The sequence below is a fragment of the Opisthocomus hoazin genome, chromosome 7 (assembly GCF_030867145.1).
Source record: "Opisthocomus hoazin isolate bOpiHoa1 chromosome 7, bOpiHoa1.hap1, whole genome shotgun sequence".
NCBI lineage: Eukaryota > Metazoa > Chordata > Aves > Opisthocomiformes > Opisthocomidae > Opisthocomus > Opisthocomus hoazin.
The window spans coordinates 72,343,116-72,369,346 of NC_134420.1; the positions used below are offsets into that span (position 1 = coordinate 72,343,116).

Below are 26,231 nucleotides of genomic sequence, written 5' to 3' on the forward strand. Positions count from 1 at the left end.
GGTGAGTCAAAGCGTGAAGAACAGAAAACAGGCCCGTAAGATATTTTATTAAATCGGCCCCCACTGGGCGAGATTCTCGGAGAGTGAACGGCTCTCATTCCCACAGCATCCACGACGCGCAATAAAAGCGTAGAGTGCTGCGGCTTCACCACACTGGCGTTCTCCCCACTGTCATTTTGCACAACAATTTCTGCGCAATGAAATATCTGAAAACTCCTAATTGAGGTATTAACAGCTCCCTATAAAAACAGGAAAAAAAAAGACTGCGCGCAGAAGCCTGCCTTCTCTGTTGTTGATTCACCATACAGTTTAAGCTTGGGAAAACTAAATTGCATGAAAGATTGCATACAGCTTTTAAGGCTGGATTGGGAGATCTGGGCTTATTTCCATACCTGGAAATACAGTAGCATCTACTGTATTTATGCAACAGATGATAAATACTGTGAAATCAAAGACATCCCAGTTACGTGCAATTGTGCTTATTCTAAATCCAGCTCCACCTCCAGGTTTGGCAGTGCCTGCTGAAGGACGCGAACAGTGGTTTCTTTCTCTCTGATTCCAGGAAGGTCACTCAGATACAAATATTCAAGGTTCCTATAAATATTTAAAAAGAAAAGTCAGCAACTACTATTTAACTGTTGACACAGAAATTAGACAAAGGATTATTCTACCATAGTTATTTTGAGTATTTTAAAAGGTTTACTGGTTCTAACGGAAGTTTTTTCTGAAGTGGGTGCTTAAAGTTTTTAGCTCGCTGTATGTTCAGTCCTACGCAGCTTAAAAAGAGATCCTGGACCCCCCACCATCATGAAGCTTCCTTTGTATTAAATAGTGTTTAATATTTTCAACAGCAATTTAGGAAAAGTTATTGTAATGTGAGTAATATAGAAAGTTCTTAATAATAACTTTCTGTAGGATGAAATCCAAGTCACCCCATCACCCCTTTGGAGAGGCCTGTTAACTCCGTGTAACACCACATGGTTCCGAGCACTCTGAGGCCACGGTTCAATGACGCACCTACGGACGTGCTTCAGAGCTGCCGAGGCGCGCAGGACCCAGCCCACGCTGCTTCCCAGGCCTGAGCGCTGGAACACACAGCTCTGGTCTGAGACCTCTCAGGACACAGCGAGCACGAGGTAACTACGTGATAGGAAGCAGTGTGAGGTGTAGAAAGACAGTAAGAGTTACGGGACACCGTCAAAGCCTGCCCTGACAAGGAACTGCGGCAGGGGGTCAGGAGTGGAAACCAAGGGGATTGCTAATTACTGCTTCTCAAGCAAAACCCACCTCGTGGGCCAGCGTGAGAGGAAGCTGTACACATTCACTGCTCTTGCAAAGGTGGTGTGGCAGCAGAGAGCACATGTCCTGCTCTAATTTGTGCAGCGATCAACACTGCGGAAGTTACTTCACGTGTCAATGGGAGACACTGTGCTCAACTCTGAGGTTAGAGGCGTGACTACGGAGTCTGGCTTTCTCACTGCAGGCCCCAGTGCCACACAACTCCCTGCCACCAGCCTTTACAGGCTGATTAACACGTGTGTGTTAATCCACATGTCTTCTCAGAGCCATCCACACCACTTGAAGAAACCGTTCCTGCAGTGGCAGTGCCACCCTCCCAGGCTGTCACTCAAGTCAGTCCCCAAACCCAGCCATCCCACACACATCCAAAACGGCCCAGAAACATCCAGACTTTTGCCCTTCAGCCAACACAATCCCAAAATTGTGGGGTGGGAACAGCTAGGGAGCACGAGGAGCTCAGGAGCTACGTACGTCAGCTTGTGAAGTGCAATGACGCCTTTATCTGTGACATTCCCACAGGAAATGATCTTCAGCTGGAGGAGACTCTTCTGTAGACTCTTGGTCTCGCTGAGCCTCTGCAGACACTTGTCCTGTATGTAAATACACTTCTGCAGCTTGATTTCTGTAACATGCTCAAGACCATCTGGAAAGACAAAACCAAGTACATGCTTCAGAATACCAGGAACAACCCGTACTGGTTAAATTCTCAATTTAGTAACTGCCTCCAAAACCACATGGCAACATGCTCCTTTACACAGCGGGGCCCTGACGCACCACGAATCTCCAAAGCCCCTTTGCAGTACTTCAAGTATGTGAAAACCCCAGGGTTTGTATCCTTTCGGTAAGATTCCAAGAGCTTCGACATGAGCAAGTGGCAAAAAAACTTCACAAGTTTGGGTGATAAACAATGACTCTCACTCAGGAACGTTCTAATGAAGGAAATTCAAGGTCCCCTGCCAATGAAAAAATGAAATGGTCTGTTCCTCGTTTTGGGTTTTGTTATTTAAAGGAGACCTGAAACCCTTTTTTAATCTCTTATTTTGTAAGAAACTGAGAGCTTGCTGCTTTTTTCAGTCTCTTTTTTGACATCATAAATGACTGGAGAACAAGCAGTATTACAACTTCACCACCACCAAAAACATCACTTGGTTTAGAAGAAAAAGAATATTTACAGTAGTGCTTTTTGCTTCCAGCTACTTAACTATGAACTCAGCGAAACAGCAAATCTTTGTCGCACTTCCTCAGTGCTACTGTCACTTCAGGTGAGGGCTGATGAAGTTCCTAATCTCTTTCGGCTTCACACCATATCTCCCGCAAGATCTTAGGAACTGCTGAATATTTGCAGAGCCATTTTCAGCAGAAAAGGAAAACAACAAAAAAAAGAGATTTCTCTATATCTTACTAAGGAACGAGAAAATGACCTGGTTATTCATATTTTGATGCAACTGAAAGAATTAAGACCATTCGGTATAACCTTTGCACAGCTGTGTCTACGTTACCCAAATAGTCGAATCCTCTGTACATGATGCACGAGTCAGTGGCATTAATTGCTTCTATCTTGTATTTCCCCAAGGGCCCCGTTGGGAGACCGTTGTAGTCCTGCTGCCATTTCTCATAGCCTTGGTAGCGCACCAGGGCACCACATCGCAACAGCCACTCCGACGCTGCCCTGTCAGGGCCAACGGCTTGGATACGGTCGTAGTCCACTCTGCCCAGACAGAAAGAGCATTCAGACGGTTTCTATAACGTGGTAGACTGATTGTCTTCATGATAACAGTACTGCAGAACAAATATTGGGTTATGGGCACAAAAAGAGGTCAGAAACGTACGAGTATGCATTACTGAAATTACTTGGATTATGCTGGTTCTTAATCAGTCTGGCATGAGATTTTTTTTAACTTACTTTAAATGGCAGATGCTTTTGGCAAAAAAAAGAAACAATACAATTGCAACCTGACTTAACCCTTCTAATGGATCGTTTATCGCTCTCTACAACTACTTGACAGGAGGTTGTAATGAGGCAGGGGTTGGTCTCCCAAGTAACCAGCAACAGGACGAGAGGCAATGGCCTCAAGTTGCATCAGGGGAGGTTCAGATTGGATATTAGGAACAATTTCTTTCCTGAAAGAGCGGTCAGGCATTGGACCAGGCTGCCCAGGGCAGTGGTGGAGTCCCCATCCCTGGAGGGGTTCAAAAACCGTGTGGATGTGGCACTTGGGGACATGGTTTAGCAGGCATGGTGGGGTTGGGGTGATGGTTGGACTTGATGATCTCAGAGGCCTTTTCCAACCTTAGTGATTCTGTGTCTGTGAGATAAAAAGCGCCTTTTCTCTACCCAGAGGAAGGCTTTAGAACTATTGCAAACTTGTCCCTGGAACATATTTTTATTATATAAAAACTGACCATTGCCTGTTACACGTATGTCATTCCTGAAGCCTTGTTCTCAACACTTGGAATATTTCAGAAAGACACACTTCAACAACTGGTTAAAATCCTGGGGTCCATCCAGGCAAAGGATCTCTTTCTCAGGCTGGTGAGCAATGCTGAAGATAGAAGCAGAGACCTGGCAGACACTCCCACCTGGCTGAGCCTCCCGCCCCGTCACGGCCACCAGCTACACCACGCAACCCCTTCCACAGAGCCAGCAGGCTCAAGGCAAAGCGACGGGCACAGCGACGGGCAGAGAAAGAGCGGCACAGAGAGAGGCTTTTTCTCCCTAAATGTAAACGTGAAACCCTTGCGTGGCTGAATCCCGTTGTCAACGACGCCTTGGTTAGATGTTTTTCTGAATATGGTTGTGCTACGGGCTTAACCGCAGCCGGGAGCCAAAGGGAGAGCGGCAGGCAGGGAGAGAATCCCATCGCCAGCTTCCCTCGGCCAGCCCGGGCTGGGAGGCTGCCGCAAGCGTCCGCACGCAAGCTGGGGGGAAAAAAGAAGATCAGTGGTGACAGAACATGTTCTCTCCATTCCCGGGGCCGGACCCCTCCGCTTCACCGACCCCTTGGCCCACCGGTGCGCACCCAGCCGCTCTTACTTGTTGAAGACGGCGTTCAGCCATCCCCAGAAGCGCCTGCAGGCGCCCGGCGCCTTGCCCAGCCTGCACGCCGGCCGCACCAGCGCTCCCGCCGCCATCGCGCTCCTGAGGAGAAGGAGAGAGGGCACACGGAGATGGCGGTCCCGGCTGCCCGGCCAGGCCTAACCAGCGCTGCCAGCCCGGCCGGGGCGACGGCTGCAGGGCAGGGCCCCGCCGCCTCCCCCCCGGGACCCCCTCCCGCCGGCCCGACGCTCCCTCAGCGCCGGCGCGGAGGAGGAGCCCGGCGCGCTGTGACCGCCCCAAGATGGCGGCGGCGCTGAGGCGGCGGCGGACGGGCGGCGGGATCGAGGCGCTGTGGCGGGCCCAGCGCCGGCAGCGCAGGTGAGGAGCGAGGGGGGGGGCCCTGCCCGCTTCCCTCACGGCCGGGGCCGTCGCCCTCCCCTCAGGCCCCGGGGGTGAGCTGACGGCCCCGTGTCTGTCTCCCTGCAGCACTTTCGACGTGGCGGTGGTGGGCGCGGGAATCGTGGGGCTGGCCTCCGCCCGGGAGCTCGTCCGGCGGCACCCCTCGCTCGCCTTCGCCGTGCTGGAGAAGGAGCGGGAGCTCGGTACGGGGCCGTTTTCCTCAGCCGGCCGGCGGGGGTTGCCCGGGGTCGGTCTGGTGGGGGTCCGCTCCGAAGCCTCGGCGTTGGGTGGACGTGCAGGGAAAGGGACGCTCATCGCTGGGGAGGGCGAGCGGCGGTGGGGAGCACCTGTCCTCGGTGATGGAGGGTGATGGGTTCCACCATTCCGCCACGGCCGCTGGCGTTGCCCTGACGAGGGATTGCTTTCTCCCTTTGCCCATCCCGCAGCGGCCAAGCAGAGTTGTCCTCGGTCTCTGCTTCGCTGTGGGGACTCCGAGTGACAGAATCACAGGACGGCAGGGGTTGGCAGGGCCCTCTGTGGGTCACCCAGCCCAACCCCCTGCCCAAGCAGGGTCACCCACAGCAGGCTGCACAGCACCGCGGCCAGGCGGGGCTGGAATATCTCCAGAGAAGGAGACTCCACAGCCTCCCTGGGCAGCCTGGGCCAGGGCTCCGTCACCCTCAGAGGGAAGAAGTTCTTCCTCATGTTCAGCTGGAGCTTCCTCTGCTTCAGTTTGTGCCCGTTGCCCCTTGTCCTGTTGCTGGGCACCACTGGAAAGAGTCTGGCCCCGTCCTCCTGACACCCACCCTGCAGATATTTGTAGGCATTTCTAAGGTCCCCTCTCAGCCTTCTCTTCTCCAGGCTGAACAAGCCCAGCTCCCTCAGCCTCTCCTCGTAGGAGAGATGCTCCAGTCCCCTCATCATCATCCTCGTAGCCCTCCGCTGGACTCTCTCCAGTAGCTCCTCAGTAGTAGTTCCTCACGGCTTTAAGTTCCTTACAGCTCTAAGTTAAGAAAAACTGGACGCTGCTGCTTCATTCTTTGAAAGCCACCGGTCTTCTGGGCCGGTGGCTCCAGCAGCAGCAGGGTTTTTGGGGAGAAGGGCAAGGGTCAAGGAGGAGCAGGGCAGGCTGCAGAGGGGCGAGGGCGGGCGCAGGTCAGCGCTGTGTGGAGCGGGAAGGCGGGGGGGATGAGCTGCGAAACGGTGCCAGGGCGGCTTTTTGGTGGGGCGTGAGGAGAGGAGTGGACAAAAGGGACAGTTGGTGGGTGAAGAGGGAGGACCAGGACTTGGAGCTGCTGAAAAATGTCTGGGAGCTGCTGGTCTGGGCAAAGTCTGCACCTGGCAATTAATTGCCAGAAGTGTAAAGCGCAGTCGTTTGCCCCGTGCTTCTGGGCATCCCGGTATATGGTGTGCAAGGTGCTGTCCTTTGCGCGGGAGGTCGAAGGTAAAGAACTAACGCAGGGATAACTGGGAAGATACCACCAGTTACTGGCCAGAGTGGAACGACTCAGCTCCCAGTGTTGCCTGCTTACACAGGACAGAGGAAATCTTGAGGCACTCTGCACCAAGGCATCTCTCCTGGCTTTGGAATAAGAAAGAATGATGCCTGTTGCTTCATTGGAAGCTTTTCTGGCTCGCTCAAGCGCGAGCGCATGTTCATCACACACAGTCTTTTCACACCAGACACTTACGCGGGTACTTACTGCATCCCAGGGTCGGTAGGAGCAACCCCACGCGATCGTGTCGATGGCAAACTCAAAGACAGACCTGCGAGCCCAAGCTCTCGCTTTAAATAGCTCCACCAGCCAGGCTGTACATCGCTCTTGCATTGTTATGTGCACGATACGAAGGGGCTTTTTATCTCCAAGACAGGGCACACACGAAGTGATCAGCGGTTGTGTGACTGTGAATCACAGAATCACAGAATAGTAGGGGTTGGAAGGGACCTCTGTGGGTCACCCAGTCCAACCCCCCTGCCGAAGCAGGGTCACCTACAGCAGGCTGCACAGGACCTTGTCCAGGCGGGTCTTGAATATCTCCAGAGAAGGAGACTCCACAACCTCCCTGGGCAGCCTGGGCCAGGGCTCCGTCACCCTCAGGGGGAAGAAGTTCTTCCTCATCTTCAGCTGGAACTTCCTCTGCTTCAGTTTGTGCCCGTTGCCCCTTGTCCTGTCGCTGGGCACCACTGAAAAGAGCTTGGCCCCATCCTCCTGACACCCACCCTGCAGATATTTGTAGGCATTTCTAAGGTCCCCTCTCAGCCTTCTCTTCTCCAGGCTGAACAAGCCCAGCTCCCTCAGCCTCTCCTCGTAGGGGAGATGCTCCAGTCCCCTCCTCATCCTCGTAGCCCTCTGCTGGACTCTCTCCAGTAGTGAAGCAGGGGTGGCCTTTGGGAGTCAACATTTTAAGAGGGAGAACCTGCCCAAATTACTTCAATAAAAACTTTTGTGATATTTTTCACCTCTATTTTACTTGGCTACAAGGAGGAAATAGCAACCTAGTCTAGTTCAGAAATACTTGAACAGCCTCCCAGGCCTGCCAGCACATCCAAAGAAATGGAGGATTTTGCAGACGTTATGTTGGATGAGGCCTTTAAGGATGCCTTTCATTTTAAAATTTGGATTTCTTAAAATTGATTTTAACATGTGGAGAATTTTGATGGATTGGCCTGCAGTTGTAGCTCTTGGAGGAAAAACTTGTGATTCTTTTTTTTTTCTTTTTTTCTTTCCCCTATTGATTCAACACGTTGCAAGCTGTGATGGTTTATTATTAACTAGGTCTTGCTGTGTCAGTATTTTTATTTTTCTCGCCTTTTGAGACCCAGGGAGGAATTGTGTTTGCTGTGCAGTTACCTTATCTGAGCATCCCTCGTTGTAATACTGTTTTAGGGCAGGACCTCAAAGTGCTCGCTCTTCTGACAGCTGAAGTGATTGGGGTATGAACCAATCACGGGAACATGTATTTTAATAACGACTTTTTCTTTCTGTTTAGCTCATCACCAGAGCGGACACAACAGCGGTGTGATTCACAGTGGAATTTACTACACGCCTGGATCTCTGAAAGCTAAGCTGTGTGTGCAGGGTGCAGCCCTCTGCTACGAGTACTGCGACGGGAAGGGAATACCGTACAAGCAGTGTGGGAAGGTACAGGAGCCGCTGTGTGTTCTTACTTTACCTGTGGAAACTGAGACTGTATAATGTAGGTATGGCACGGGCCTTGTTGCGGGGTTTCTCCCAAGAGATGAGTGTCTGCATCACTTACTACCTTCAGGATGAATGTGCTTTTTTGTTTACTTCTTTCCAGCAACTCACATCAGTTCCTTTTCTGGGCCTAAATAATAGTTCTCCTTATCTGGGGGCTGAGCTGAGATAGCCCAGGTAACAGTAGAAGGCAGGTGCCGTGGAGGGCACCTGTGTAGCTCTAAGGAACACAGGTTCTCAGTATGTGCCTGCCGTACTTCTTGGCCTGTCAGGCTCTGAAAAGACACAGTGACATGAAAACAGCTCCAGATGTGACCCAGCTGCGTGCATTTATGCCGTGTTACATCCAGCTAACACAACCTGAAAGGCTGAGGACAGGAGAGTGGCTGTACTGGTTCAGCTTGGGGTCTGCCCAGCCCCGTATCCTGTTTCTGGAAGTGTCTATAGAGACCCAGGAAGGAGTGAGAGCAGGACAAGCAAATTACTAATTCTCCCAGCTTCCAACTGTTTTCAACTCAGAGTATTTTCTAAGCCTGATCTGTTTTGTCTGTAGTGATTCTCGATGGATTTCTCTTCCAAGTGTTTTTCAATTAAAAGCTTTTGCATCAGAGCAGATGCAGAGACCGACAGCCCACTGCACGAAGAGGGACATCGCTTTGAAACTGGCTCCTGCGAGCTTCGTCTGATGGCCCCTAGCCCTTGTGTCGGAAGAGGTGGTGAACAGTTCATCTGTGCTCATGCTCTCCAAGTTGCACATAATTTTATCTCCCCTCTTCCCCCAAAGTCATCCCTTCCAGCTGCTGAGTCTTAATCTGCTCCATCATTCCCCTTAGAGAAGCTTTCTCGTGACTCTCTCCACCCTCTCTTTGTTCTCTGAACCACTCCGAGTTTGATGTGTCTTTGCTACAAGATGAGGAGCACAAAGGTGTGCTCAGGCTCTGGATTTTTGCTGTGAAATAGCAGAGTTCTCTGTATTATCCTGTATCCTTTTCCTGATTGTTCCTAACATTCAGCTTAGGGCTTTTCAGCTGTCACTAGGCGTTGAGCTGATGTTCCCGTAGGATTGTCTATCCTAACCCCAACATCTTGGTCCCGAGGGGTAACTTTGAACTTGGATTCCGTCATTTGATGCAGGAGGCAAGGACTGCTTTTTCTGTGATCATCATTTCGCATTTATCTGCATTGAATTTCATCTGCCATTATGTTGGTCACTTGGAAGGTCCTTCTGCAGCCCTTTACAGTCTGCTCTTGTCTGAACCACCCCGGGTCACTTTAAACCATCACCTGACCTTCTCGCCACCGTGGTTGCCCCTTTCCAGGTTGCTCAGAAACACCTTGGACAGCACGAGCCTTTTTCTTAAAAGCATGGTGCAGACCCTCTCTGAGGTGACAAGCCCCGTGTCAAGGTCCCCAGCTCAGACCTGTCCCAGTGCTGGGGTGCGGAGCGGGGAGCCCCGGACGTGGCAGTGCTGGTGGGCCCTGCACAGGGCGGTGGTGGCTGTCCTGTACCCAGTGGTGGTTGTCCTGTCCTGCGTTCCTGCCGTGCTCCCTGCGCTGCGGCGCTGTGCACAGAGATGGCACTGTGGATCTGCGCAGCGATGCACCCGCAGATCCCAGCCTGCTCTCAACTCAGAGCATTGAGACAGCAGAATTCCTCTGTAGGAGCTGATGTGAGCTTGGGCAGGGCTAGCACTGACCCAGCAGCCTGGAGAGCTGCCCTGAGGAGAAGGACTTGGGGGTGCTGGGTGATGAGAAGGTCATCACGACCCAGCAGTGTGTGCTGGCAGCCCAGCAGGCCAGCCGTGCCTTGGGCTGCATCCCCAGCAGCGTGGGCACAGGGCGAGGGAGGGGATTCTGCCCCTCTGCCCCGCTCTGCTGAGACCCCCCGGGAGTCCTGCGTCCAGCTCTGGAGCCCTCAGCACAGGGCAGAGCTGGAGCTGTGGGAGCGGGGCCAGAGGAGGCCCCAGCAATGATGCGAGGGCTGGAACCCCTCTGCTGGGAGGAGAGGCTGGGAGAGCTGGGGCTGCTCAGCCTGGGGAGGAGAAGGCTGCGGGGAGACCTTAGAGCAGCTGCCAGTGCCTGGAGGGGCTGCAAGAGAGCTGGAGAGGGGCTGTGACAAGGGCGTGGGGTGATAGGACAAGGGGGGATGGCTTCAAGCTGAAAGAGGGGAGATTTAAACTGGATATAAGGAAGAAATTCTGTATAATGAGGGTGGTGAGGCCCTGGCCCAGGTTGCCCAGAGAAGCTGTGGCTGCCCCCTCCCTGGCAATGCTCAAGGCCAGGTTGGACGGGGCTTTGAGCAACCTGGGCTGGTGGAAGGGGTCCCAGCCTGTGGCAGGGCGGTGGGACTGGATGAGCTGTAAGGTCACTTCCAGTCCAAACCATTTGATGATTCTGTGATTGTTGGTCCTTTGCTGCACTGGATTTGCATACTTTCACGTCAGCTTCCCCAGCAGTCCTTATTCCAGGGAAGATGATGCTGAGGCTTTACAGCTTGTTTTACATAAAGCAGCCCCAGGCCTGGAGAACTTGGTGCCTTCTCAGTGCAGAGGTGCTTGTGACACCAGACCTGAGCTGGACCTGCAAGTGGTGTGGTCTGGGCAAACTTGGCACAGATAATTCACAGCCTGGATAAATATCTTGTGGTAGTTTTGAGCTAACTACATGGTTAAATGAAGTGACGCTGGTACAGTTCTGTAGACGCCATGTCAGAACACGTCCTTACTCTCGTATCAAGACTTTTTGAGATTTGTACCTCTTGGGTTAAGTTCAGTTTTACTTTTCATAGCAGCCCAGTGGCTCTTTAAAATCATATTCGCTTCTTTCACATTCAGGTTTGTAGTCTCATGGTACTTTTAGCAAATATTATCCATTGATACTCACTGAAACTACAGTGTAAAGTTTGTTTTTCACTCTCTTTGATGTATTAGTGCTTTCTAAGTAAAGGTATTTCTAGACTCTCATGCAATTAATGGCACAAACCATGTTTTTCTTGCCTTGAATTATAACTCACTGTTCACTCATTCACTATTTCTTGCTTGTTAGCTTGGGCTTGATGCCAGATCTGACCTGGCTTTGTACGTTGTGCTCACTGGTGTACTGTGTTATCTTTTTCTGAAGCTAATTGTAGCCGTTGAACAAGATGAAATTCCAAGACTCAAAGCTTTGTATGAAAGAGGGCTGCAGAACAACGTCCGAGGCCTGAAGCTGATTGGGCCAAAAGAAATACAAGCGAAAGAACCCTTCTGCAGGGTAAGGGATTTGCTGATTTTTGTTTGGCCTGGAAGACCTCAGTTCATCAGGTGACATTATTATTGAATGTAACAGAAATATGTTTCTGGCCTTGAGGTAATTTGTGGGAGTGACAAGTTCAAAAGAGCCTGAAAACCCAGAAGAAATATAACTGTCAATAAAAATGACTGTATGTTTATTTCTGGAGCTTTATAGCTGAGCCCAGTCCTTTCGATGCATTTGTCGTTACGTGCACCTCAGAGCAGCTCTAACGCAGCATAAGGTGATCCTGCAGCATCTTTCGTGGTGACACTTCTTTTCACCTCGGGTTTCTCCTGCTGCCCTGTTCTCATTCCCTCGCTCGTTAGTCTGTAGTTTAGCAGTTCTCTGTGTGCTGCAGTCACAAAGAGCTGCTGCTGCACTAATTGCAGATGATGTGCTGGCTGTTTCACAGGGCCTGGCATTCCCACATTAGAGAGCAGTAACCCGTTTCGCTTGCAGCCTACAAAAGGAATCAGAATGATTTGACTCAAAGTAGGAGACTCTCTAGTCCCTTCATCCCTGTGCAGGAGGGAATTTGTAGGCCAATGGACAGAGCCTACAAGTTCTTCAAACCTCATCCTTTTCCCAGCTTTTCATAGCCGTGTCCTCCGTGATGTGCGTGCTCAGAAACAAAACCCCCCAGTTCTCTCACGGATGACAGCGAGTGATTTTTATTATTGGGTATTTTTTAATCTTTAATTTTTTCCCCTTCTCCTTGCAGGTATTTGCTTGTAGGTTTTTGTGGTTGATAGGCAGATTTTCCTTTGCCCAGGCTGGAGCTGCTGTATCTGAGTTTATGCTAAGATGATTCTGCTCCTTCCCACTAAAATTATTTAACTTACGGTAAAGCTTGATAGTGCAGCAAGGAAAATTCCATCCCGTCTGGAAGTGCGGATTTGGATCAAGCCGATTTCAGTCCAGTTGCTTCCTACACACGTGGTTGTTATGTAGCACTTCTCAGCCTGTTTATTTTCACAGCAGGAGAAATGTGCATAGTTTGTGGACTACAGATTTGTTGTTGTTTAGTATATCTTTGATTGAAAGGAAAACCTGGGTATAAATTCCCCATACTGTTTCATCTGGCAGCTTGCTATTGGTGTGGCTGCGTGACTCATTGCTTGTGAGCGGTTGTAGGTACAGACAAAAATTTTCTGCAGGGGAATCTTTTTTATCTTTTTTTTCTCGTAAACATTTTGTATCCACTCCTTAAAACATTCTTTGCATGTTCAGGATCCAGCTGAGCAGTTACTTCTGCAAGTGAGTCGATTCAGACGGGTCTCACTTCATTTGCTTTGGTTTCCTGAGCCGAGTCTGTTCCTCGTAAGCAAAGGAAATGTGAATGGTGTGATAAAACATTGCATTGTATATGAAGTGGGGAGAAAGGTTTTGTGTAAGGTACAGTTTTACCAGCCGTTCTGGTGGTCTTGGGTGTGTAAATGGCCCCTGCTATTGTAAAATCTGAGTGCCTGACAGTCTTTTAGTGTAGTTACACGTGCAGCAAGTTTCCAGATAAAGCAGTCCTACTAGCTGCATTTTATAGCTGGAACTAGGAACATACTGTGATGCCATCTAGCATGATAAAAATTGTGTGAAAAACTGGGCCTTTTTGGTATAAATGTAGTAAACATCTCTGAAGAACATTAAAAATTCTAGCCACACACAGGACTTGAACCTTGCTTTCTGCTAAGTATAGGCCGTTGTCTGTTTCAGAAGAGGCTTCTCTCTCTGATGTGCAGTGCAGTAGGTGTTGGGGTGGTACCTTTTAGCCTCGCGGGAGGCGTTGGCAGCAACCATGCATCCGGTAGAACTCCCAGGTGACCATCTGAAGGTGGAATTCACAGAATCACAGAATAGTAGGGGTTGGAAGGGAGCTCTGTGGGTCATCTAGTCCAACCCTCAAATTCCGTAGCGTAGTGGAAAACAAGGACATGTGAGCTGAAGCCAAGGTTAGGTGACTGGTTTTATCATTCAGCACTCTGTCGAGAAGACTTGTTTGCGCTGTAGTTACACCATCACTTAATCCACCATAAGCAGTTGTTGCCATGTTAGTTGTCAGCGAACACGAACACTGGAGTTGGCACGTGGAGAGACTGGGAAGAAGCAGCCAGGGATGGGGAGACAGCACTGTTCCCTTCTCAACAGCAATGCACGCTATTCCAGATGAAATATTCTCTGTGTTGAAGACCGAAGCCCACATCCAGCCTTCACTGTTCTTCTGTATCTCCCTCCTGTTTCAGGGTCTGATGGCCCTTGATTCTCCGTATACCGGCATTGTGAATTATAAACAAGTGGCCCAGTCCTATGCTGAAGACTTTGAGGAAGCAGGTGGGACGATCTTGACTGATTTTGAAGTTACAAACATGGAGATGGCTAAAGAAGGTTCTTCTGCAAGTGAGGATGGTAAGGCAGGCTTTTGCCCTCCATTCACTACAGTCCCACCAAAGATTTTGTTCAAAACACGTTTGCTTTAACGGAAATCATGGTTCTGAACCTTTCTGTCTCGTAGGGAAGAGACAAAAGGCAAAATTATTTTAGTGAAAGTATTAAGCAAGTTCACTTTTTTTCCCCTCCCCAGGCAGGTCACCCTTCAGCTGAAACTTTAAAGCTGATGAAAGAAAATGACCATAAAATTGAGAAGGGAGGTTGCTCTCTCCTATTAAAATCAGATTTAGCTGAATATTGCATGTGTGTTCTTGTGATAGTGCTTTTTCTTTATCCTGGAAGGCAGGTTGGGTCTGTGCTGGTACACATATGGAAGAATAAAAAAAACCCTATTAATTCATAACTACAGTTATGTCCAGCAGCATCAGTTATGTCCAACAGTAGTTGCACCATGGCTTGAAGAGATTCAGTGGAAGGATCCGCCATCGTGACAACCAGCTTGTTCTGCCAGTTCTCTGTTACGTGTTTTATTAATTCCTTCTCTTGTCTGATTCTATTACAGGGCTAAAATACCCGGTCGTTGTTAGGAACTCCAAGGTGAGAACTAAGCTGAACGTTGAATTGCTTAGTAGGAAGCGGTTTCTCCTTTGCTTAAGAATTTTTGTCCAGCCCGGATGGATTAATCAGCTCTCTAAAAAGAGTTTAAAAGCTGCTGGAGGGTAACATGATCACTGTCGTCTGGGACTGCTTTTATAAAACAACTGCATTCAGCTCTTAAAAATGAGCATGGATTTTACTGTGTACTGGGAATGATAACGAGAGTGTAACTTTCTGCTGCCTAACTTATGTTTAACTGTGTAGGTCCCTTATCTTCTTTATTTGCACATTCTTATGCTTGTTTTTTCCAAGGACAACTCTTGTGGCTTACTCACTTGGTGAGAAACACCTATTTTCATGTTTGCTTTTGGTCTTTGGCATCTATAAAAATGATAAGGAGACATTTAGAATCATTTTATGGTCAGAAAGCCACAGGCTGATTTAGTGAAGCAGGTGCGGGTGCTGGTGTCATTCCTGCAAGTCCATGCTGCGCTGGAAACGTAGCTGTAACCTTTTCCCCTTCAGGAGAGAATATCTGCGCTTGGCTTCGGAGAGGGGAAGACAAACAAGCAAAAACAAACCTCACAACCCCTCCGGTAGTTTTTAACGTTAGTGCTGCTGCTTTTTTCTTCTAGTTCTGCTCTTTTGTTAAGAAATAGCTTCCAAAATCTGTTAGATTCCCTCACCAAATAAATACTGGTATTTTTTAAATGGAAACATTTTTAGCTGAAGAAAAAACCCGTAGTGTTTAAAAACAAATACTGTGAGCTAAATAAATAGGTAGATACTAGTTTGTGATTTTAGTTCTTTATTTAGATGTTTAGCAGCTCTCCATAGCTGTGTGCTAGGAACTTGCGTAGCTTTGCAGATGGACTACCATTCAGTGGTACGACGGCTCCCGGTGCATGGGGTGAGATCTGTTATCAGCCTTAATTAACCAAATTAAATAACCCCCCAAACCTGCTGGGGTTGCTTGGGTACCCCCCCCCCCCCATCCCACGGTCTCTGGCGAGGCCGGTCTGGCCAGGGAGCTGCGGGCTCGGGGCTCTGGGGGGTGCGCAGGGGTGGACGCGGGGTTCGCTGGAGGAGCGGACTTCGAGGCTGATGCATTGGGCCTCTGCCCTGTGCAATAGGTGTGCTTGTGTGTTCTGGGGATGGAACCCGAAGGCAGGCTGAGAACTGATGACCTCTTTCCTTCTTTCTGTTTATTTCCTTCTGTTTTTTGTCTTCCCCTCCCTGCCCCTTTTCTGTAACAATTCTTCCAGTCCTGCCTGTCCAATGAATGGCCATTGTAGGATAGTTCTCCTCCAGGGAAGAAAGGAGAACATTATAAAGAATTAATTTAAATAATTAAATGTTTCTGCCTCCTTTTGAAAGTACGGTTGGTTTTCTTTCTGTTCTTGATTCAGTTTTTTCCAAATGCTTGTATGCAGTTGTAAAAAAATGCACTCAGTTTTTTCCAGAGCTTGTAGGTGATGTGTGGTTTTTTTAGTAGATGTGTTGAGTTTTAGTGTGCTTTGTATTTTGTTTTGTTTTGCTTTGTTCTCCGCAGGGTGAGGAAATCCACTGTCGGCACATCGTGACCTGTGCAGGACTTTACTCAGACCGCCTATCTGAGATCAGCGGCTGCAGCCCTGAACCTCGTATCGTACCCTTCCGTGGAGATTATTTGGTGCTAAAGCCAGAGAAGTGCTATATGGTTAAAGGAAATATTTATCCGGTATGCACTCTAAGAACTGCTAAACCTACAGAAATAAGGGCAATATTACATGGTTATTTCGGTGAGACTGCAGGTAGTGATGCACAGTGTGTGGACGTAGATTCAGTGGCTTTCTGACAGGACAGCTTGTTTTTGTCAGTTCTCGAGGAACGGGTGGAAGTACCATGTGGGAAATTATTGCCGGTCGGGCTTTTTTGGTTGTGTTTTTGGATTTTTAATAGGGAAAGAATGAAACATTTACCATGATAGTCACATGCCCACAAAGCCTGGCTTCTTTCATTATGTTATAAAATGAACCTGTAGGCAGGATTCAGAAGTCAATGAGGGACAACAGTAAATAATGAATTACTTAGACATAGGGTTTAATCTTGTGTGCTAATACCCAAAGCTCAGATTTAGATATTTGCTTCTCAGCCTCATCTTTGAATTAGCTTTACTTTGTATGACAAAAAGTAGACACGGGAGGAAGAGGACGAGCTTCCTACCATCTAATATAGACAAACAGTGTGATGAAGAGGAGCAATCCCAGACAGAAAGTGAAGTTACTAAGCAAGAAGAGAGAATTCCTAGGGCAGCACTTCAGTTAATTCGTGCAGTACGTTGAAATACTGCCTTTCTGAATATGGACTTAGATTTGCTTGCCAAGCACTGGAGCAGGTTGCCCTAGGGAAACTGTGGAACCCTGGGCATTGGGTGTTCGTCTGACCTCTTCTCCCCGGGAAAGACTCAGGGTTCTGCCCTGGAGGCAGGAGCTGGCTGGGATGGGAGCGTGCCTTCCAGCCTTGTTTCGTGGCTGTGTGAGGACAGCTTGTACCCTTGGAGAGTTTTTGTTATGGCCAAGTGTGGTAATAAGATTAGAAAGCTGCACGACTCTCTTAGGGATACGTTACCAGAAGTGCAGCTTGTGGAGTGGTTGCACTAAGCGTTGAAAGTATTAAAAGCATATTTTTCAAGAGGAAATCGGTGCGCTGAATACAGAACAGGAACATATCTTGAAGCAGTTTTTAGTCATAACAGTACTGTTTTTTGAGGAATACACAGCACTTGGTTCTTTTCAGACCATAACGCAGCCACCTGTGGAGTCCCCTTTGCTAAACAGCTGAAGATCCTGACGTGCCGGCGCGTGAAGGGGTGCGCTTGTTTAGTGCTTGTGCCTGCAGACAGACAGCGTAGTGCTGCTTCAGCCTGCACACATAATTACGCTGGGTGCCATTTGCAAACCGAAAAGAAACTGCAGATATTTATTATTGCCATTAATCAGGCTTGCTAACTGCATGTTGTTTTGAGCAATACAGGAACGGTGAGGTTTTCCTAATATTTTATAATCTGTTTTATTGCGGTATAATTACTACTGGTGAATAGCATTAGTGTGTCCTTGGTTTTACTGTGGGTTGATTTATATCCTGAGAAATCACGTGTACTTTTTTTATCTGTTATTTGTTTTGCTTTTACCTGCGACGCAGTTTTACTTGGCCCTGCGCTGTTCTTTAGCATTTTAAATTAGTTACGTGCTATAACTGCACAACGAACAAGCAGAAGAAACCGCGCAGGAGCCAATTGCGTGGTTTTACGACTCGAATTTTGTAGTGATTGGAAATAAAATGGCAAATCTACTTCCTTATTCACTTGTTCATTTAAAAATAGCTATTTCCATTTATTGGGAGGACAGCTCCTTTACTGTGTTTTGGGTTGTTGTGTTCGCGCTCTCACACAATAAACTGTAAAGGTCTGTACTTTGCTCCTCACAAATGTTCTCCATGTTTCCTGGACAAGGTTGTTGAGTCGAGTGGTTGCGTGGCTGTTTCTCTGACCTGGTTTGGAACAGCTGTGATAACTGTTGTATCCTGCTTTAGGTTCCCAACCCTCGGTTCCCTTTCCTGGGGTTTCATTTCACACCGAGAATGGATGGCAGTGTTTGGCTTGGTCCTAACGCAGTACTGGCCTTTAAGCGAGAGGGCTACAGGTTGCTGGACTTCAGCGCTGGAGACTTTTTAGATGCTGTAATGTACAGGTAATATCTTGTCTTTTTGTCTGCTGAACACAGTTATTTAAATGTCAGCTTGTGACTCCGTGGAAGCTAGTTCTTGTCAAAAAGCCTGCTTTTACCAAGTTTTCCATGTGTTTAAAGACAGTTGTGCTGATAAGGGTGGACTTCTCAAGGCACTTTGACTTCACATGATCTAATATTTGAGTTTTCATAAACTGCCAAGACATGTCTCAGCCAGTCTGAGAACGCTGCTGCTCATCGGAAGGTGCTGGTGAGCCGTGTTGCTACTTGTGGAGTTCTGCCAGGATTGGTTTCGGTCCAATGCAGCGTAATATTTTAATCAACCCAGACAGTGCAATTAAAATACCTGCAGAGGAGGCTTGGAAGAGAGAAGATAGGGTGGTCTGAATTGCCGTGTTGAGCTTTATCAGACCATCAATATACATATAAAAAAATGCCCATGTGCAAGGAAATACGTTACAGGCCACAAATGCCGGCTGGGAAGCTGTCTTGGAGAGCGTGTCAGAGGAACTGGCAGTCACTGCTAAAATTGCAAACATAAACAGAGCTTGTGTAGAAGCTGCGAGAAGTCTTGCTTCTCTATGAGGGACTGGATAAACCATTACCAAGTGCTCAATTCTAGAAATTAGACTCGAAATAGAATGTGAAAATATAGGGGAGGATCCCAGGAGAGGCTGAATAACAGGTCAGGGGACTGGAAAATAGCTTTCTGGGAAACAGCTCAACTTAATGCAGTTTATTAAAGTGAAGAGTTGAAAGCATCTTGATCACTGTCTATAGATTTTTATACTGCAAGACTTGAGGAGAGGAAAGCAAAGAAGATTTGTGAAGACACAGCAAGATTCCTTGACCGAACGCCTAGGGGTTTAGGAGTGTGACGATCGTTTCAGACCGTTTGACTGGACCAGAGAAAAATCACAGAATCACAGAATGTTAGGGGTTGGCAGGGACCTCTGTGGGTCACCTAGTCCAACCCCCTGCCGAAGCAGGGTCACCTACAGCAGGCTGCACAGGACCTTGTCCAGGCGGGTCTTGAATATCTCCAGAGAAGGAGACTCCACAGCCTCCCTGGGCAGCCTGGGCCAGGGCTCCGTCACCCTCAGAGGGAAGAAGTTCTTCCTCTGCTTCAGCTGGAGCTTCCTCTGCTTCAGTTTGTGCCCGTTGCCCCTTGTCCTGTCGCTGGGCGCCACTGGAAAGAGCCTGGCCCCATCCTCCTGACACCCACCCTGCAGATATTTGTGAGTTCAGAGTTAATTCTCAGAGAAAGAGTGTAAATGCAGCACTACAGCTCTGTAAACAAGGTTTGTTGAAGCAGGGAAAGACAAACGTATTTCTCAGGTAGAACGCGTTGAGCAGACCACTGATGTTGGGAGCGGGAACTTTAGACACGCGGTTGCATTTGCTACCTTCTTGGCGTTAGTTTGACGTGGCTGCATTTATCGTGCACCATTTGTTCTGACTGCAGTTAGTTTTTCTCTCGACAGTGGGTTGTGGAAGCTTGTGCTGAGAAACTTGTCTTACGGACTGAGCGAAATGTACAGAGCGTGTTTCCTTAGCGCGCAGGTGAAGCAGCTTCAGAAGTTCATCCCTGAGGTCACCGTCCATGATGTACTCAGGTACAGAAAACTCTTCTTGTTAGTAATACCCCGTGCCTTGTTAGATCTCTTGGTTTTAACAGTAGCAAAGGTAGCATTAGCTTACTCCCTTCCTCCACCAAAATATGCAACCAAAGCATAGAAGCGTTTAGAAGACAGGAGGGCCTTTTATACGGTGTTTCCTTGTGTGCAGGCAAGTTTGGTGAAGATTTGGAGACTTTCTACACTCTTCACAGGCTGAAATTCACAGTTGTGTCAGATTCCCTAGAAAGAAGTCGTCTCTTTATCCTAGTGACACATTCAGTCGCCTGAACATAATCTGAGGCCACAAAGAAAGCAAAACACTAATGAAATTCAGAGGGGTAGCCAGACTGTGAGTTGCTACAGAATGAATATTGACTTGGCTTCATCATCTTAATAGAATTGTATTCAGCTTCCTACTGCCTGGAGAGAGAAACTAATTCAGAGGGAGTTTAGAAACGCTAAGGAACTGAAGAGACTTGTGAGGAAAGATGAGGAGTACGTGGAGGTGGGTTTAGTTGTCCAAACATTTTCCGAGTAAAAATCCAGAATGAGAAAAGCTCGAGCATGTTTGAAGGGAGTTATCCAGCCCAGGCAGTATGCCATTGGCGTGAAATTCGTGGTTGACAAGGCTTGCTATTGCAAAACAAAGGGTTTCCCTTTTTGAAAGACGGGGCATGTTTGTGTGTGTGGGGAACTTCCCAACCAGGAAAGACACAGAAGATCCTCTGCCTGGCTACCTGCCCTTGTTTTCCAGTAACGACTGCGAGACATCCCCCCCTCTGCCGCACAAGTGTTAAACTTCCCTGCGCTCCCCCAAAAGCCTGACTGGGCTTTGACTCCACAATCCACCTTCCTTACTGTTTCACTGGGCGCCTTCACAAGCTCAGAACAGCGTTGATTTTCTGGCTTTAGGAAACATTTTCTTCTAATGGTGAGCTCCTCCTTTATTTTGCAGGGGTCCATCCGGAGTGAGAGCTCAAGCACTGGACAGCGACGGAAATTTAGTGGATGATTTTGTGTTCGATGGAGGCAGCGGAGATATTGGAAGCAGAATTCTTCATGTCAGAAATGCCCCTTCTCCTGCTGCTACCTCCTCCCTTGCCATCGCACAGATGATTGCAGATGAAGTGAAGCAAAGATTTGAGTTGTGAATGATTGACGGGTTAGTGTGGTTTTACCCCTCTTGTACTTGTAGTGACTTGTCTGCGTTGAATGAACTCTGCAGCCTTTAATGGCAAAGATAAAACGGGCAACGTGTTGCTTGCGAGAGCAGCGCCGGTACAGCTGTGCGGTGCAAAACCGGCACTTGAAGTGTTTGCCCCTGCCAGCCCGCGACTTCTCAGCTTCGTGGATGAAGGAGTCGCGGTGCCTGGCAGGAGCTGGTGCGGTACAGCCGCCTGCGGGAGGGACGCAGACAGCCCCGCTCGTGGTAAAGGTGTGTCTGCCCGAGCAGGAGCCTCTGGAGGGGCTGGTGCCTGGCACAGCGCGAGGGTCTCCTGGGACGGTGCTGGGCCGTTAGGTGAGGCCCGAAGACCCTCTGTGGCGGGTGGGCTGCCCATGCCTCTGGTCTAAACGCTGCCTCCTCCCTGGAGGGGTGGTGGGTCCTCTGAAGGAGCGCAAGCGTGGGGTGGTTCGCCGTGTGCTTTTGCTCGGGCGTCACTTTCTCTGTGACTCCATTTGAGTTGGAGTCTGCAGTCCCCTAGCTTACATTAAACTACTGGAGATAGAAGGAGGAGCCCCGCTTAAGGGTTTTGCTGATAGGGAATAAAGGGCTTTATCAGCGACTGAAGACAATATTTGGAGCCTGCTACATCAATGTAGAGTATTTCAGAGAAAAATGAGCCTAACAAGGGATTACCAAATCCAAGTCAGTTTAGATATGCAATTCAGATACGCTGTCCACCTGATTGCTGTTTGTGTTTTTTTATAGAGCTGAAATTAAAATGTATACACAAACAGTCATTTTTCATTTCACTTAAATCTGGGAAGTTGGCGCTGATCAGAAACTACTTTAGTGGGTTTGGGGTTTTTTTCCCTTTGACAACTGGTAATGCAAAAGGAGCTTATCTTTGTACAGCACGTTGAGCAATCCTGTGGAAACGGCCTTTGTAAAAGCAAATGTGAAGGGAGGCAAGCTACAGAAACCTGTCTGAATTGAGTCACGCTGCGCGCTGCTTCCCTTGGAGCCCAAAGAGCGGTGAGTCAGGAAGGCTTCCCATTTCCCACGTGGCTGGCGAGAGGCGAGCTGAGGAAGCGCTGGTTACTCTTCTGAACTCGTAGTGATACTGAAGTTTTATCCCAGGTGCACCTGGAAGAGAGTCTGTGTGGAGAACACGCTTTAAATCACAGAGAGATGTTAAACAAGTTTGGTACTAAGCTGAGGAGCTTGCTGTGTTCTGCATAATTGCTACAAAAAAGAATTATGTGGCCCCAGGGACAAAGTACTTGAGAATACTTTTAAAGCAGATGTTCACAGGATGTTGGGTAATGCAGATAATTGTGGGTAGTTTGCTACCAGGCAATTTGCCATACTTTTTTTTTTTTTTTTCTTTTTTTAAAAGTTACTTTTTGTACTCCTCTGACATGCCTGAGGGAGGGTGTTAGCATAGGAGGTCAGGTGTGCTAGCCGATGTTTTTAGTGCGCGGAGCTGAGCCGCTTCTGAGAGAGAAAGGCTTCACTTGTCTTCTTTTTCCCCGCCCCGGTGACCTCTACTTTACCAGAAAAGGGCAACCTGGAAATTCAAATAATTAGCCCTTCAAAGAAAAGCTTTGGTCGCTATTCTTAGCCACAGTGGCACTGGACAGAGACTCAGATATTCCAAACGCTGCAGTGCCGTAGGGCTGTGTGAAAGTTGTGTCTTCACAGTGGAACAAGGATGGCTTCGCTCCCCGCCGGGAGTGTTGCCTATCAACAGTAAATGCTACAAAAGGATTGCGAAAGCCGCTTCCTCCCACTCGAGGTGTGGCCCTGACATGTACTAACAGAATGAAGAGCATGAAAATGTAAAGCAGTCACACACTATGGTGAATCTGAAGTCAGCACATTTAACGGTGCGGCCTGCTCTGCTTTTTACAATCAGGAGGTGATTATTTTGGGGTAGGGTTTAACTGAAGCTTTTAAATTACGAATTTTTATGTAGCATTCTGTGAAATACTTACAGTTTTAGAGATAAAGTTATAAAACTTTGTTAAAGGAGTAACTTCAGAGAATGATGACGATGGGGTTTCCTACACAAAATGAAGGAAGCGTGAAAATGTGTGAATATATTTTCTACTTGGATGCCTTAATCACTGTGCCTTTCCCTATAACGATTAAAATAGCGTGGTGGTGTTTTGTTAAATTGCTGCAAGGTCTGTGTGTTTCTCCTGACTTACAGAGAAGTTTCGCTGCTACTTGCGAACTCCCATCTGAATTAGGCAGGATGTATCGCTATATAATGGGAATTACTTTGTTTGGGAGGGGGGACACATGACCAAACTTGTCTTCCTGAAGTACCTGTGTCTTAGCTCTGCTTGTCACGCTGCCCGGCAGGGTCTCGCACAGCGTGTGTGCCAGGAGAGAACTTCTCTTGAGCCTGATTGGACCTGTGATGGCACACAGAATCACAGAATGTTCGGGGTTGGCAGGGTCCTCTGTGGGTCACCCAGCCCAACCCCCTGCCCAAGCAGGGTCACCGAGAGCAGGCTGCACAGCACCGTGTCCAGGCGGGGCTGGAATATCTCCAGAGAAGGAGACTCCACAGCCTCCCTGGGCAGCCTGGGCCAGGGCTCCGTCACCCTCAGAGGGAAGAAGTTCTTCCTCATCTTCAGCTGGAACTTCCTCTGCTTCAGTTTGTGCCCATTGCCCCTTGTCCTGTCTCTGGGCACCACTGGAAAGAGTCTGGCCCCGTCCTCCTGACAATCCACCCTGCAGATATTTAGAGGCATTTCTAAGGTCCCCTCTCAGCCTTCTCTTCTCCAGGCTGAACAAGCCCAGCTCCCTCAGCCTCTCCTCGTAGCGGAGATGCTCCAGTCCCCTCCTCATCCTCGTAGCCCTCCGCTGGACTCTCTCCAGTAGCTCCTCATCTTTCTTGAACTGGGGAGCCCAGAACTGGACACAGCACTGCAGATGGGGCCTCAGTAGGGCAGAGCAGAGGGGCAGGAGAACCTCCCTCGCCCTGCTGGCCACACTCTTCTTGATGCACCCCAGGATGCTATTGGCCTTCTTGGCAGCCAGGGCACACTGCTGGCTCATGGTCACCCTGTCGTCCACCAGGACACCCAGGTCCCTCTCCGCAGAGCTGCTCTCCAGCAGGTCCACCCCAAACCTGTACTGATGTATGGGGTTGTTCCTCCCCAGGTGCAGGACCCACGGAACGGTAATTCTCGAAATTCTGAGTGAATGCATTAGGACAGCTTCATAGAATCACAGAACAGTTTGGGTTGGAAGGGACCTTAAAGCTCATCTGGTTCCAACCCCCCTGCCATGAGCAGGGACATCCGTCCCCTAAAGTCAGTCCTAAACCCTGGGAGGAAGAGCACGGCATCTTGTATCTCTTCTAAAATGTTGCGGAGGACCCGGTGCCCCGTGTCAGGGCTTACTGGATGGCTGCTCTGGGGAAAACAAGCTCCTTCAGGGCGCTTCGTGGCGTCCGGTCACCGCTGCCATGCCTGGGAGCAGTTCCGGCCCGGAGGAACATCACATCCCGAAGAACACGGGCGTTTTGGGGCTGCGCAGGTGCGGACGCAGCGCTCACCTAACCTGGGCCGTCTACATCCAAACCAGGCGTCCTGGCAGGTTCAGGGGCCTCGCTGCGCTTACCCCGAGCTCGTGCTCGGTGTCACCTTGGTTTGACGAACAAGCTTCTTCCCACAGAAATCAGCATTTTGCTGGAAACCCCCGTGGGCTGCTCTGGTGCGGCAGGAAGGGTGAGAGCAAAGGGAGCTGTCGCTGCCTCTGCAAGCGCCCGTCTCCTCCGGGAACCCTGTCCTCTGACAAACGGTCACACTCCTGCTGGCAGAGAAGCACGGTTTTTTTTTCCTGGATTTAATCTATCCGCTCCCTTTGTAGACAAGTTTTAAAAAAAGGAGGGGGTTATGCAAGGCATGAGATTTGAATACAATGCCACAGCGGAAGGGAAATGAGGGAAAGTTTGGCTGCAGTGGTTGTTCAGGGGGTGGAGGGAATGGTGACGGGGCAGCGTTCTCCGGGGCAGGAGGAGAAGTGCCTGGAGGGAGGGAGGGAGGAAAACTGCCCCGAGGGAGTGAAAGAGGGAGGAAAACTGCCTGGAGGGAGGGAGAGAGAAGTTCCTGGAGGGAGGGAGGGAGGAAAACTGCCCCAGGGGAGGGAAAGAGGGAGGAAAACTGCCTGGAGGGAGGGAGAGAGAAGTTCCTGGAGGGAGGGAGGGAGGGAGGAAAACTGCCTGGAGGGAGGGAAAGAGGGAGGAAAACTGCCTGGAGGGAGGGAGGAAAACTGCCTGGAGGGAAGGAAAGAGGGAAGAAAACTGCCTGGAGGGAAGGAAAGAGGGAGGAAAACTGCCTGGAGGGAGGGAGAGAGAAGTTCCTGGAGGGAAGGAAAGAGGGAGGAAAACTGCCTGGAGGGAGGGAAAGAGGGAGGAAAACTGCCTGGAGGGAGGGAGGGAAGGAGGAAAACTGCCTGGAGGGAGGGAAAGAGGGAGGAGAACTGCCTGGAAGGAGGGAGAAAAACTGCCTGGAGCGAGAGAGGGAGGGAGAGAAGGAGGGATAAGTGCCTGGAGGATTGGAGGGAGGAAAACTGCCTGGAGGGAGGGAGGGAGGGAGGGTAGAAAACTGCCTGGAGGGAGGGAAAGAGGGAGGAAAACTGCCTGGAGCGAGGGAGGGAGGGAGAGAAGGAGGGAGAAGTGCCTGGGAGGGTGGAGGGTGGAAAACTGCCGGGAGGGAGGGAGAGCAGTGCCCGGAGGGAGGGGGGCTGCTGCTGCGCGCAGTGCTCGCTTCCCCCAGCACGGTGGCTCTGGCTGGGCCTTCCCGCAGGGCGAGGCCGTTTCCAGCAAGGCGAAGGGAAGCGGGGAGGGAGGAGGGAGCCGGGGGGTCCCTGGCAGAAGCCTCCCGTGCAGGAGGGGGAGATGCTGGGGGAGGGGGGGGGTAGGGTCCACCCGGCAGCGGGCCCGGCCGCAGCGCTGAGCGCCAGCGGCCGCGGGGTGCGGAGCGGCGCTGCCCCTGCGCGGCCGGCAGGGGGCGCCGCGGTAGTGGGCGGAGGCAGGCGGGCGGCCATGGCGGCGGCGGCGCATGCGCGCGGAGGGCGGCGGCGGTAGCGGGGCCGCGGCGAGCGGGGCCCAGGGCGCCTCAGCCGCCGCCCCGTCAGCGCCCGGCGAGCGGCCCGCGGCCCGGCCCCTCCCGCGCCGGATGTGATGGCCGCCCGGGCGGGGGGGTGAGGAGCCAGCCAGCGGCGGCCGAGAGCCCAGCGCGGCCCGGTCCGGCCCCGACGAGCGTCGGCGGCGGCTTCTCCTTCCCCTCAGCGCCCCCTCTTCCTTCCCCCCCCTCCCCCCCCATGCCCCGGGCGCCGTAGCCGGCGGGGAGCGGCGAGGCGGGCGGCCCCGATGCGGAGGAGCCGCCGGCCGACGCCATGCAGCCTCCGCCGCAGCCCTACGAGTTTTTCGGCGAGGAGAACGGCCCGAAATGGCGGGGGCTCTTCGTGCCCGCCCTGCGCAAGGTCAGTCCAGCGGCGGGGGGGGGGGGAGGA

At 50.2% G+C, this 26,231-nt stretch overlaps 3 protein-coding genes across 3 annotated transcripts in view; 2 read left to right on the forward strand and 1 right to left on the reverse strand.

Annotated features, from left to right (window-relative positions):
• Positions 1 to 14: 14 nt before the first annotated feature.
• Positions 15 to 4,605, reverse strand: DMAC2L (distal membrane arm assembly component 2 like). Its single transcript, XM_075427251.1, has 4 exons — positions 4,334 to 4,605; positions 2,799 to 3,007; positions 1,771 to 1,942; positions 15 to 594 (listed from the first exon to the last, which is right to left on the reverse strand). The coding sequence occupies exons 1-4, from the start codon at positions 4,429 to 4,431 to the stop codon at positions 480 to 482; spliced, it is 594 nt and encodes a 197-aa protein (XP_075283366.1). The 5' UTR covers positions 4,432 to 4,605; the 3' UTR covers positions 15 to 479.
• Positions 4,606 to 4,617: 12 nt separating this feature from the next.
• On the forward strand, positions 4,618 to 22,875 carry L2HGDH (L-2-hydroxyglutarate dehydrogenase). Its single transcript, XM_075427248.1, has 11 exons — positions 4,618 to 4,714; positions 4,823 to 4,938; positions 7,727 to 7,878; positions 11,056 to 11,187; positions 13,446 to 13,608; positions 14,153 to 14,187; positions 15,740 to 15,907; positions 17,761 to 17,918; positions 19,400 to 19,531; positions 20,490 to 20,696; positions 21,612 to 22,875. Exons 1-10 carry the CDS (start codon positions 4,638 to 4,640, stop codon positions 20,683 to 20,685), a joined length of 1,329 nt encoding a protein of 442 aa, XP_075283363.1. The 5' UTR covers positions 4,618 to 4,637; the 3' UTR covers positions 20,686 to 20,696; positions 21,612 to 22,875.
• Positions 22,876 to 25,871: 2,996 nt separating this feature from the next.
• The window catches only part of SOS2 (SOS Ras/Rho guanine nucleotide exchange factor 2), a 58,512-nt gene continuing 58,152 nt past the window's right edge, over positions 25,872 to 26,231 (forward strand). Inside the window, exon 1 of the mRNA XM_075427252.1 lies at positions 25,872 to 26,201. Coding sequence (XP_075283367.1) covers positions 26,115 to 26,201 — 87 coding nt within the window. The 5' untranslated portion in view covers positions 25,872 to 26,114. The remainder of the gene's footprint in view (positions 26,202 to 26,231) is intronic.